At 43.5% G+C, this 13,728-nt stretch overlaps 1 protein-coding gene across 1 annotated transcript in view; it reads right to left on the bottom strand.

Annotated features, from left to right (window-relative positions):
* The window catches only part of LOC126526263 (uncharacterized), a 32,040-nt gene that overhangs the window by 8,047 nt on the left and 10,265 nt on the right, over positions 1-13,728 (bottom strand). The window contains exon 4 of the mRNA XM_050174173.3: positions 13,423-13,563. Within this exon, the coding sequence (XP_050030130.3) occupies positions 13,423-13,563 (141 nt within the window). The remainder of the gene's footprint in view (positions 1-13,422; positions 13,564-13,728) is intronic.

Raw genomic sequence — 13,728 nt, 5'->3', positions numbered from 1 at the left:
TGCAGATAAGATTTTTCCAATCTTCAGAATCGAGTAGTTAAACTTCATTAGTTTGCAACAAAAGTAATCTGTTCAAAGGGCCTCGTAGTGCACATATTATTTGGTAGCCAATTAATTATTTTGGACCACCTGTGGGTTTTTAGTGTGCACCCAATGCACAGTATACATGTGTTTTTGCATTTTGCCTCCATCAAAATGCAGACGCAGTGGTCAGGATTGGATCTCATGTCCTTGGGCTCTGAAGTGAAATGCCAAAGCCAAAGCCAAAGCTTGACACACGCAGTTATTTTCTATTGATTTTGTTGCCATGCACCACTGAAGCCCCGTATAACAACACTGATGTGCGTAAAGCAGACACTGGCACAAAGAAAACTATCGATGAAAAGGCAGCTCCATGTCGTGTCCAAAGTGCAATGTTTCTTGCTTTTTGTTTGTTTTTAAGATTTCTTGCCATGGACACCACAACTGTCTCGTTCGAGGCAGACACCTGAACTATGTCAAAGTGCAAGCGTGCATAAACGACATAGTCTGTAAAGTGTGACTGTGTGGTATCCCCCCGAGTACAGAGGTTACATTTCACCGTATGCGTAGCTAGTACAACTGCAGAAAAAAGTGCGAAAGAGGCATGCGCAGAATGTAGGGTGAAAGAAAAATGAGACGCTGCTCCATTGCTAGGCGACACTTTCCAGGGCGCAGCAGGCGCTCGCAAAACTTGATACGTCATTGCCTCCGCTCACCCGCATTTTTTTCCCCTCTCTCTCAGGCGCCGTCTCAGGCTTTTCGAACCCATGCGCCATGACATCCGCTCTCTGCGCCTTGTCATTTGCTAGCCTACTGTTTTGGCTGCCATGAAGGACACACGGAAACCTAAGAATCCCCAGATTTCGAAATATTAGTTCGTAGTACTGAGGCATCAATATCGTAATAAAATTGAATAACGATCGTTATAATCAAAAGTTGAGCATTCTGAAGTTGGTAGTACTGAAATAGTTTTACACTGAAACTAGGAAGTCAGCAGGGTATTCCTGAAAAGTTCATTAATGCGGTGTTCATAGCAACGAGTTTTCACTGTATATCATTGAGCAAATGAGAAATACTTGCAGTCTGTGTTGATGGCACAGTAAAAAACACATTTTAAAGTGAAACTTTCTTTGCCTCTTTCTTCAACTTTTCCACTTCTGCTGCTGTCTGATACACTGCGTAGGGGAGCGGTTCAGAGTGTGCGTATACATGACAGGACCACGTCAGAGAGGAACGGCAACTCATTTGGACCTTTGCACCACATCGCATGTGCACAATGCCCTATGGAACTCCCTGGGCGTCATTGCCACATTAGCCTTTTGACAGCTCTAATTATCCGTGACCCCTCACCAAAGCACTTCAGAAATTGCACCACTCACTTTCGTAAGGGAAAAGGTGATGTGCAAGGAGATGCTACTACTATACACACGACAGTAATTGCAGGCAAATAGTATACATTTAAGTTTAAGGTACGGTATGGTACGTTTCTGCCATTTCTGAAAAATAACCATGCAAATTTGTCAAGCATACAACTTACGTAGAGCGTGCAGAAGCAGAGCCGCATTAAAGTGCACCGTAGTGTCTATAGGCGACACTACGGAAGTGGTCGGACAAGCAACGCTTCTGTACCTACTGCGGTAGCTTTCTGCCTATGGCTTTGCTCGAGGTTGCGGGTTTGATCCAGACTATGACAGCTGCATTTGGATGGGGAAGAAATAAAAGAAATGCTCGTGCACTCAAGACTTGGGGAGACAAAGAACACCACAGCGTCAAAATTAATCCATAGTCCGCCACTATAGCTTGCCTCATAATCCAATTGTATTATTGGCACATACAGTCCCATAATTCAATTACAATTTATTGCTTCTGCCATGATACAGTGTACCATTTGAGGCAACGAATATGCTCAACCCTCTCGGAGGTTACAAACAATGGCGCACAAGACGCCTGAGGCAAACACCTATCACTGTGTGTTCTGTGTACTACGCAGACAAACAGCAGTGGTGCACGCAAGGTAATGTTTAACATCAACTAGCCACTCTAGTGTTGGACTAAATGTGGAAGAAATCAAGCATTCGCCATCAACATCAGCGCAAATTATTGTCAATCAAAGCCAACGGCACAGAAAGATTTGCTTACATCGATCCCCACAGTGCATGGGATCCGCATACATTTCTTTCGCTAGTTCGAATTGTTGCGGTAGGTGCCGCCAGGACACAGGTGCTGCATTTATAAATAGTATCAAACAGTACCGACTGTTGAATGCCGTGTCTCAACAACATTTTATTGCCAAGAATTGTGCCCATAGGTAGAAAAGCCTGGCCATCTGAGTGATGCTGCATGCTCTAGTACATTATGTCCACCGTGGATGAGATGAAAGTTATTGCACTTTTGCTGGGATTTCTGTTCGGTCATATACAGACGATGATGTGGAGTATACAAAGCCAATTAGAAAAATATTCCTGGTTTTTAATAGCAAATATTAGATTCGGTGGTCGAATAGGAAAGCGAAAAATGTATTTGAAGACAAAGTCGAACCCAACAATATCTCATTTCTTATTCAATAGTTTTCAGTATTCGCACACACCCTTCAATAATCTGATATGAGAGTGCTCGAAAATAAGGTTTGTAAAACCCACACACATTTTCACACAGAAAGCAATGATTCACTTGTGAGGAATGCTAAAGTGAGGGAAGGTTGCTAGGGCAAGTTGCGAGGCTAGTTGGTTTGGATTCACAGTAGTCACGGAGCAGTGCAATACAACAGGAACCAAGAATGAGCAGACACATAGACAGTGCTAACTTTCAACTAAACATTTAATTCGATCGCACGTGTTATGTATACAATGTCAGGGGATCAAAAATAAAACCAAGGACACAAACATATAAAGATACAGTGACACCTGTGGGTTCAGTACTGTATCTTTATGTTTGTCCCCTTGGTTTTATTTTTGAGCCTGTGACATTGTATGAGTAACATGTGCGATCGAATAAAATGTTTAGTTGAAAGTTAGCGCTGCGTATATCTTCTTATCCTTGGTTGCTATCGTATCGCGATGCTCCGTGTCTACCATTAGGGAAGGCTCACTAGTGACTGTCAGGCCAACTGCGCCAACGACCACACTCACCAACGCCCTTCGGCACTGTTGACTCATGTTTAGAAGTGGAAGAAAGATGGGAAAGATATGCCTGAGGCTGACGACGTAACAAAGACACATGGCAAGCACGGCACACACACAGGTGCCGCGGGTCCCTTTCCTTTTTTTTCAAGGGTAGCACATTCCTTTTTCTTCCAATGCAGACACCCAGTAGTAGCCATATTTGTTATAACAAATAACACAGCATGGCAACACTATACAGTAAGCGGTTTATTTTACCATAGAACACACAAGAATTCATGGTGCCATGATAGCTTATTGTTACACTCAACATAGTGTTAAAAACGACATTGTAATAAGTGGGTTGGACTGTATAACTTAAAAAATCAGAATGGAATCAGAATTAAAGAATGGACACACCGATCATTGTATTTGGCTCATAATTTAAGCTGTGAATGAATATTCGTCACAACAAGTGCATTCGACGGCAACAATAAATACACATCCATGTGATATCACTAAACCTACAAAGCTTTCATCCACCCTATTCTTGAGTATGGGTCCATCGTCTGGGATCCTAGTAGCAATGTTAACATAGAAAAGGCAGAAAATATTCAGAGAAAGGCGATAAGATTTGTATTTAATTCTTCTAGCCAGTATGCATCACCAGGTGCGATGCTCGAAACAGCAGAACTAGTTACCCTACAAATACGGCGATATAAATAATGATTAAAGTACATGTATCTACTTTATCATGGAAAACTAGGCATAGACAAGGACATGTATACTAAGCCTCCCAGTTGTAGATCAACTAGGTCTAGCTGCACTAAGCAGCTTGAAGATTACTACTACAAAACTGCAGCATTTAGAAATTCATATTTTCCCCAAGCCATCAGGGAATGTAATGTACTTCTTGCTGTGGTGATTACTTGTGACACCATTGATTCATTCTTAAAATTACTTAAAGAAATCGTATAAATGCGTGGAGTACATCGACTGCCCTCAGTCAATTTTTTTTTTTGTCAGCCTGCCCTTCCACGTGATTGCACGCATGTGTTTTATGATGCATTCGCCACTGTTAAGCATTCTTACACACCCCATTTCACAGCTTTTCTGATAGGATGCGTGTTGTGAAAACTTTGGCACTCGTATACATATATATTGTTCCGTTTTTCTGTATCTTAAAGGGCCCTTCACCAGGCCTGGCCATATTGAGCTGACAAGCGCAGAGCAAACATTGCGCAATAACGATCATGTCTGCAAAGTATTACATCGCTACGTGCCACGGAAAGATCTGAAATTTCCAACCGAACGCCGTTTTTCCTTCTCCTTGCGGCCGCCGCGCTCCAAGCCGGACGGTGACGTAATCGTGCCCTGCGCCTATACTACAGTGGCCTATACGCATTCGCGTCCGCAGTGTGACGTCGCTCGTGATGACATGTGACTTCGAGAATTATTCAAGACATCTGTTTATCTGTGTGATCTGTTGCTTGAATTGACAAATTAAAGTTTAGAGAAATAACAAAACACACAAACATGTCTGCGTGCTTTTTGTTTTACTTCGCACCGAAGCAAGAGAGATGTACTTCCGCTTCGTCTGCTTGTTCCCACATTCATGCGGTCACGTGCGCAGGTACCGCAACTGCCATTTTCTACTGTGTTCCAGCATGTGATCATGCTCTGCAATCCACTTGTTCTGCCTCAGTATTCGTGTAGCACTGAATCATACCGCTAGTCATGTTTCCTTGCGCACAGCACGCAAAATCTTGCACTGCGCAAATGAGAAAACAGCTCGCCCGCGATGCTGTCGGTGGAAGTGCGTAGCACAAAAAAAAAAAAAAAAAAAAAACGGGGCGCAAGAAAAAGAAAATGAAGTCGGGGCCTGTGACATATGCGTCATGCAATCCTCAAGGTCCGGTATGGGAGAACACAGGGAAGGAATTTCGCTTGCATAGGCTAGACGGGGCAAGTGGAGAGAATGTCTTGCTTGGCAGTGGAGCCTGCCTGCTGAAGTCATGGGTTCGGAGCACTGAAATATTTCTATCTCAGCTATTAATGAGCCGATTTGAAATTCTTTTGTGGCAGAATGCTCCCTAGAGGACACGTAACAACTTCTAGTGTATAACCGAAATTTGCTGTGGGGCCTGGTGAGGGGTCCTTTAGTGTTCAACTTAACGCTAAGATCAGTTTGCAATTTTTGGAATGGTTTCATGATGTTAGCGCTGAATGCTACGTTTTCGCAAATGACACGCTGTTCACGTTTTTTTTTTTAATTGACTGCTATTATATTCTGCTCAAGCTTCACACCTTGTATTCCATGTATTGATCCTCATGTCTGTAACCACTCCTGCTTAAAGCCTCTCATCAGAGGCTGGCAATACTCTTGAAATAAGAAATAAAACCACTCCTAGTATTTAACACCACTGTCACCCTAAGTGGGCTCTTAAGGCTATGCTATGCTGAATAGTAAAGGATTGCATGGCACTGCCACATAAATGCCTTTGCTAGGTGCAGCACCTTTAAAGGACCCCTCACCAGGCCAGATTGCAAATTTCGGTGGTTGTACACTGAAACCTGTAAAACAGAGTTTAAGGAGCATTTTACTAAAATAATTTTTCAAATCGATTCTTTATTGAAGGAGAGATGAAATTAACTGCGCTGTTACAAAGCCACCAAGAGGCGAGCGACAGCACCAACGTAGACGCTCTCTCCCACTGCCTTGCGCAGCTTTCCCAAGTGGTGTTCTTTCCCTGCCTTCGCTCATACTGGAGCCAAGAGATGTACCGTGGCATCGAGTTATGCATTTTCTTTTTCTTCTCTTTTAGCTGCTCAGCATGTTTACAGTGGCAGCATTGCACTTTCTGCATTTGATCATTAATCGAAGCCATGTGTCACAGTGAGTGACATAGACTGCACTGCAAAGAGGCATTTGTGCATGTGACCTTGACTCTCTAGCTGGGAGCAGAGCTTCCTCAAGAGGGAGGGTGCGTGGCATTTGGTTTTACATTTCAGCTGTTTTGGCTGCACACGGCACCATAATACTTTGCAGACAGGATTGTCAGTGCGTGATGTATCCGCTACGCTCGTTAGTTTAAAACGGCTCAACTTGGCGAAAGGCCCTTTAGCGAAGACTTTCTTTGAAGTTAATTATGTACCATTTATATCCTTATGCTCTCATTTCCAAGCCACAGCCAGTCACAAGCATAGGGTGCCCGTACATATGCATGACACAATGAACATGTTTGCGCATGGGCGCAGGGCTGTGCCTCTGCCACTCCTTAACTTGCCACTGCTGTCAGTAAAGTTGGTGGCTAATAGGATGTGGGTTGTACTCAAAACTGCCTATAAAAAAAAGACAACTGGTTACCACCAAATGTCCTGTTTTGGTCTATTAGTCAGATAGCATATTGCTAAACTGCAGGTTTTGCAACTTCGTAAGGTACAATGCTCACTACACCAGCAACTTAGATTACGACAGGTCTACAGTATATAAAAACAGCACTACCGATTTTAGCTATACCCCTTAACTGAACCTGTTACGAACTCACTGCCTGCAATGAAATAGTAAAGTTCATGATACCAAATCGTGCTCGACATTACAGAAAACATAGCAATGCTCAACAGTCAGTATGTCCATGTACTGTATGTACATGTCAATATGTCCGTGTACTGAGGTCAGATGCTGCTAAAGCATCGTTCTCTTTCATCCTTTGAGCTCTTTTACTATACATCACAAATTATGAGGGGCACTTAAAAAGTTCCCTGAATAGTAGTTCAGCATACTATTGTTATGACCTGTGGCAATGCTTACATAATCACCTTCGAAGCAGAATCCTTGCGAGCACACACACTCACTCCATCACTCCTGCCATTGTTGGAAGCAGTGCTAGAAGGCTTCTTTTGGAATCTGTTGGAGCTTAGCCATCACCTTCCCTTTGATGTCCACCGCAGTTGCAAAACGTGTCCCCTTGAGGCCCATATTCAGAGTATGGAACGGGCAAAAGTCCCTTAGAGCGAGATACAGAGTATGGTGGTTAAGAGACGACTGGAATGTTATTCCCAGCGAAGAATTGCTGCACAGCAAGCAATGTGTGCCTTGACTCGTTATTATGATGCAGACACCACACCCTCTCCAAAACTTGCACATAGAAATAGCCAGCAACAGACTGTCCAGGCGATACAAATTCATGGCGCACCAAACCTTCGATGTCAAAGAATGCAATGAGCATCAGACATCAGAATTTTTTTTGGTCTGGGAGATGCTGGTGTGTGCCACTTTTCTGGCTGCTGTTTCATTGCCGGGTCGTAGGTGAACATCCAAGACTCATCATCAGAATTCATCAGTAACGATCTGTTGGAGCGACGTTGGGTCCTGAGTACTCGTTTTAAACAGCTCGCCAGCGATTTTCATGCAACATTACATTGGATCCATGTTCAGCTGCCTCGGAACAAACTTCGCACAGCCGCATCTCATCCTCACATCATTGCGCAAAATGGCATGAATTGATCCTTGTGAGAAACCCACTTCTTGGTTTAACTCCTCAATAGTTATTTTTCGTTCATGACGAATCAGTTGTTCCACTCTGGCAGCCATTTCATCGTTTCTGGATGTCAGTAGTATCCCACTGTGCTCGTCGTCCTCCATCTCCTGCCCTTTCTTAAACTGTGCAAACCAGTTGTAAACTGCGAATTTCTTTAGTGCATTATCACCGTACACTTGCTGCAGGGCCGATAGCATCTTGAAAGCTGATTTACTCAATTTGAACATGAACTTGATGTTCGCATGCTACGCGAACTGCAACATTGTGCAGACTGCCCACCACTCACATGCACGTCACATGGTACAGTGACACCACTGTGCACTGAAACCTGTCCAGGCCTACTCTGCCCGCTCGCAAACATACCCAGCCTCCTACCCAAGTGTGTGCACGTTGTAGCTCTTTCAGAGTCGGCAAAGCAATTCTGGGAACTTCTTGACCGCTCCTCGTATCTGGGCATAGGTAAAAAAATACGAAAAAGAAACTACAAATATTCGGATAAAAATATTTAGGTGAAGGGTGCACAATATATAAAAAAATGCTAACCTTTAAAAGTGACTAAAGGAAATCTGATGCATTATAGTGCAACAGCTAGCTTAATTATAAAAAAGCAGTACATGCAACCCTTTATGAAAAAAAAAGTAACATCGTAACGTAGTAATGGCCTTACTACACACAAAGATTACAGAAAGATGAATGAAATCCCACAGCGTAAAATAATTATATGTATGTCATGTAATGGTAGAACCACACGAGTCTAGTGGAAGGACTGCAATGACAGTTGACAAAAAGGAGGAATCTGGTAACACATAATATAAGAAGAAAGAAGAGAAAAAGAAAAGTATCTGTAAAGAAAGAAGGCATGTGAGGAGTTAGGGAGAAGGAAACAATAGGAAAAAGGAGGCAGAAGCTGCCGAGCTGGCATTAGTGATGTAGAATGGCACCAGTGTGGACACATTTCCACCCGTGCTCTGGGGACGTGAAGGAGAAGCACCAGGGAGCCGGACCACAAATGGGCAAACCAGGAGATGGCCACACCAGCGCTAGCTCCACTGCCTCCGGCTACCCTGCCGTGGCACTACTCCAAGATTTCGGTTAAATCGATAGCAGCTGTCACCAGAAACCGTCGGAATGCTTTTTTTTTTTCACTAAGTGCAAGGGATGGTTCATGACCCTTTTAATGTGTTACACAGCAAGTCAGTCAAAGGTGATTTCGTGGTATTGTCTGCCGTTATAAATTTGTCACTCTGGAGATGAGAAGATTGCTCCCCAAATGTTTCAGAGCCGTCACAAGTGAACAGCACGAGCTTCACATGGCACCTACAACATAGCCATTGAATAAAGATGTGGTGCTAGGTACTGCACATATTTTTATCTTGACATTTAGAAAAATAGATTATGGAGTGTGATGCACTAGGGTAGGTGCGCATGGTCACACAGTGACGAGTTTTTTCTGCAACTTGCTGAAAGATTGTTTAGCGTACGCTAAAAATGATGACGGCAAATGCCTGCACACAAAACATTTATTAACTTACTTTGACATCTTGTTGCAATGCATTGTTACTTCCCACAACTTTTCTCTTTACTCTTTTTCAGCCACCTTGATATTGCCGCTGGTTCTGCGTGGTTAATGAGATGTTTTGAACCTTTGGAAACTGGGAAAGGTGAGACCGTTATTACTGTATCTTCAGGCTTATCAGAATTAATAAGATATATCAGAGAAAGCTTTGCTTTTGGTAACCAAAAAATTGGAAGATTTCTTCGGTGTGCCTTCGGTTGTGAGGGAGATCAGCGAGTTTAGGCAAATAACTGTCTATAAGCACAACCACAAATTTCAGCAGTAACGCCAGCCACCCACCATGGAGCTCAACAAGGGGATGTCGCAAGACTTGTAAGAAACAGCTCCTGCGGACGTCCACCATACGTTTCTGCTATAACGAAATACGTACAGCTAAGACTGGCTGTTCCACACAGGGTTAACCCTTGGTGCCACAAGATGTGAAGTAAAAGTAATGGAAGAGAGGCCAGGTAAGATGCAAAGTGAGAGAGAAAGGCAGAGATTGAAGAGAAGGACAGAAAAAGGCTACTACCGATTTCTGCTAGGTAGTTCAATCCAGGGTACCGTCTATGTAAAGCAAAGGTCAAAGAGATGTGTTGTCTCCTGCGAGGGGCCATAAGAGTCTAAACACCCAGCGTTGGTTCACCCCCAGGATCCTGTTTTTCCCAGACACGGATAAGCCATGCACGGTTAAGTGCGGGTGGGTCTAACCTCCAGGTGCTTGTGTCTGTGGCGTTGCAACACATCTAATGTCTGCTGAAACAACAGGGAGCTTGTAGGGGAAAAAATTCTGTTAAAGACTACTACATGCAAAAGGCAACAAAAATAAATTAACCAAGGATCAGGATACTCATTAATGCGAAATTTGAGCACAGCTCTATACATGTTTTCATTTCGCGATATATTTCGTGATATATAGAGAACAAGCTGCCTCGTGTGCCACATTGCAAATGGAGCAAAGTGTGGCGCGACTGCCTTGCTAATAAGAGATCACCAAATGCAGCATGCGGGTGACGCTCAGGTGCAATTCACAGCAGCCGCGGCAGACAGACCTCCACTCACGCAGCGCTTTGTGTCCACATAGACAATCACGCTACTCTGGTGCCATCTCATAGCCATTGTCACCACAAAGCCCATATTGCGTGGCACTACACCTTCCATCTCACACTTTTGCTATACCCTCCTCCTCCGCTTCCTGCCTCATGGTTCCGCTGCGTTCTCCTCCTCCACTTTCCTCTGCATGCTCTCTTCGCTATCACCGTCTTTATTCTCCTAGAGTGCTCCGCATTCACCAACATCCTTCACTGTACTCTTTCGCTCAGTTACAAGAGTCAACGCCCATGCTCGCCCACAGGAAAGGGTGCCTACGAGCTGGATTCTAAAATAAATTGAAGGTATCGTTCACACCCATGAGGGAAAATTCTCGATACAGCCATTAACAAAATTTATCACAACATCTACAAATCCTATATAGTGGGTATGCAAATATAGAATTCATTATTTCCTAGTGATATATGCACATGTAGGCAGAGAAAGTAGAGAACAAAAGCGTTGCCAAGAATGAACCTCTCACACCAAGCCTAACATAGTAAATGCACAGCCTCCTTCAAAAGAAATACAGTCACTATGTTACTGGTGGGAGCTGAATATGAAATGTATTTTCACCTCCTGCTGCAGTCATCAAAACGTCAGCAAATACTTGCTCCTAGCAGTCGTGCAGCACTGCACACTACTCAATGAGAAAGCAGCATTTATGCTCCTGCAGGCATCATTTCTTTTACTAAAGGCTGTACATAAGACAGCGTATGAAATTTTGCACAATACGACTCAGTAAATGTCCACATGCCAGCACAATGTCTTGACACGATGCACTGCATAAATACAAGACAGGACAATATACAGTGATAGTATGAATCAACGGATCGTTTTTCAGCTGGACAGCATATCAATCCATTTGGATATATACAAATGGATTGTGTAGAAATATTATCGTTGTGAACAAGACGCTACATGGTATTGGTGCAGAGGAACAAAAATTGAAATCATGTTTTTATATCAATCTATCTTCACTAAGCTGAATCCCATAACAGAGTGAAATCTTATGCAGACTACCTCGTGTTTCAAGAAAGGAAGAAGAAAAAAAAGTCAAGTACACAGTCAAGCTAAAGTGATAAACGAGTATTGCAAGGTGTCGTCTTAAGAAATTATAAAATCATAAAATGGTCTAAACAGTTTCCTTTATAAGTGCATCTATATGTTCTTGACAACTTGACGATGCTGTTTAGCTCCAAAACAAGGCAGCCATATAGTGGTTGTACCTCAGCATGCAAGTCCTTCCTATACCTGAATATATTAAAGGAGCCCTGAAAGACTTTTCTAAGTAAACATAGAATGAGCTCACTTTTAAGTTACGTTGCCTCAAGAATCTCCTGTCCCTTTTATTCCTCCAGAATCCTTCAAGTACATAGACCAAACCTTCATGCTATGTATAGCCGAATTTGATGGCGGCCGAGGCCAGCTTAGACGTGGAAAGGAAGGCTGCCTGCCCCAGATACAAACTCTACGCAGCATTTTAATGCGAAAGTGTTATATACCCCATTAGGCGAAAATCCGGCGCTGTAGTCAGAAGCGTGAACAAATAATGGTGACAAAAATGACCGACGGCAAAGCGTATAACCCCATAAAAGAAATACTTGAACTGACGTCAAATTTCTCAGGCAGGCTGCAAGCATAAGCGGAGTAACACACAGTTATTGCAGCAATGAGTGGCTTTCTCTCTCTTTTCATTTCCACTAGTGGCTTGCCCAAAAGCTAAGCGTCTCGGTAGTGAGAGGGTTCGTCACAACAACCCGAGGCATCCACGATAGAAAACACTAAAACCACACGATTGCAATCTGAGAGGCCCCACACAGCAAGACAGAGCTACGCTACTGTTGTGTGTAGACCAGTAGTGCAAAGATGCAATCATTTTTCTCTTTTTTTAAAATCACAGACATACATATTAGCGTGTTTAATTTGTTTAGCTCAATATTAGCGATGAGAGTATTAGTACGGAGAATGCTCTTGTGTTGGTGCATACAGATGCTTGCAATGACGCTGCATGAAGACATTCCAGAGGCGAGAGCAAACCATTTCTCACCAATTTTGACATGAGATTGTAGATTCCCTGCTACATGTAGGGCACTAATACACAAGTCTTAGTTCAGATGTTCACAGGACCCTCTACAGATTGGTAAAGCTTTCTCTGTTCAGAAAGCGCTTGAGGGTCGCTCTAACACTTCATAAAAAATATGAAAGTGAAAAATTGTTGTCCATTTGACTGCAGCACAAAGCTCAAAGGAAACACATATACGGGTTTCTCAGAGAAAGCTTTCCAGTTGAAGAAAAATTTGTCCCGGCCAGACAAAAACTATATGCAGTTAGCTTGGCCGGTATACGTATGCACCTCTTAAAATACCTCCCATTGGACATATTGGTGCACAGATCTGGAGACACATGGCACCGACCACATACCTACATATGTACAACTGCAATGGTTCCTTCAAGCACTTCCACCTTGTATTCTTTGTACTAATTGGCGAGATTATCAGACATTGGTGGACAACGCTTCCTCAGACCAATCTTTGCCGCCTGGTTTAGAACGTATTATTATCACAGCTCTTCATGACACGAAAAAATTCATACATATTTGGTACCTAGAAGCTCCCTTGACATTGAATATGAAAAACACGAGCTGTGCGTTGCCGCGCCGAGAGGAAATACCGAAGAAAGAAGTCTACTTCAGACCGTACTATCCGTTGCCGAGCTCAACGACATATCCGTCGGCACCTTGACAAGCTGGACGCTAGGCGCTGGAGAGGGTTTTGTACTTCCCTTGATCCTCGTAAACCACTCTGTAAAATATGGCAGGTAATGCACAGCTTACAATTTCCCCCTCAGTATAAGTACCTGTTCCGGGCTCTGGCAGTGGTACAATGTAGAAGCGAGTGGAGGTTGCAGAGGACTACTGCAAAATGATTGTGGCTGTAGCTTCTGGTCCACATTCAACAACTGACCGACACGACAAGCCCCACCATTCACATACGACCGTCTTGACATCATGTTCACAATGCAAGAAATAGACACTGCACTGGCTTCATCTCGAAGATCAGAGGCTCGACCAGATAGAATCGCATACGCTGCATTCTCTAGGGGAAGATGCACTTACTGTTCTCCTCTTCCTCTTCAGTGCATCGTGGAACTCTGGCACTGTGCCGGAGAAATCGAAAACTAGTCATATTGTAGCGCTTCTGAAGCTTGGCAAGACACCTCTTGTGATGTCTTCCTGCAAGCCTATTGCCCTGGCAAGCTGCGTGGGCAAGATCATGGAGAGAATGGTGCTAACGAGGCTAGAGTAGTTTCTCGAAAAGTACAACCTTTACCCAGACATGATTACGGGTTTTTTGCAAAGAAATATCCTCCACTGACAGCACGATTGACTTGGTGTCAACCGTTGAGCAGGATAAGAAGCGTC

Source organism: Dermacentor andersoni, chromosome 8 (genome assembly GCF_023375885.2).
Source record: "Dermacentor andersoni chromosome 8, qqDerAnde1_hic_scaffold, whole genome shotgun sequence".
Lineage (NCBI taxonomy): Eukaryota > Metazoa > Arthropoda > Arachnida > Ixodida > Ixodidae > Dermacentor > Dermacentor andersoni.
The sequence above is the reverse complement of the archived record's forward strand: the minus strand, read 5'-3'. Positions and strand labels throughout refer to the sequence as shown.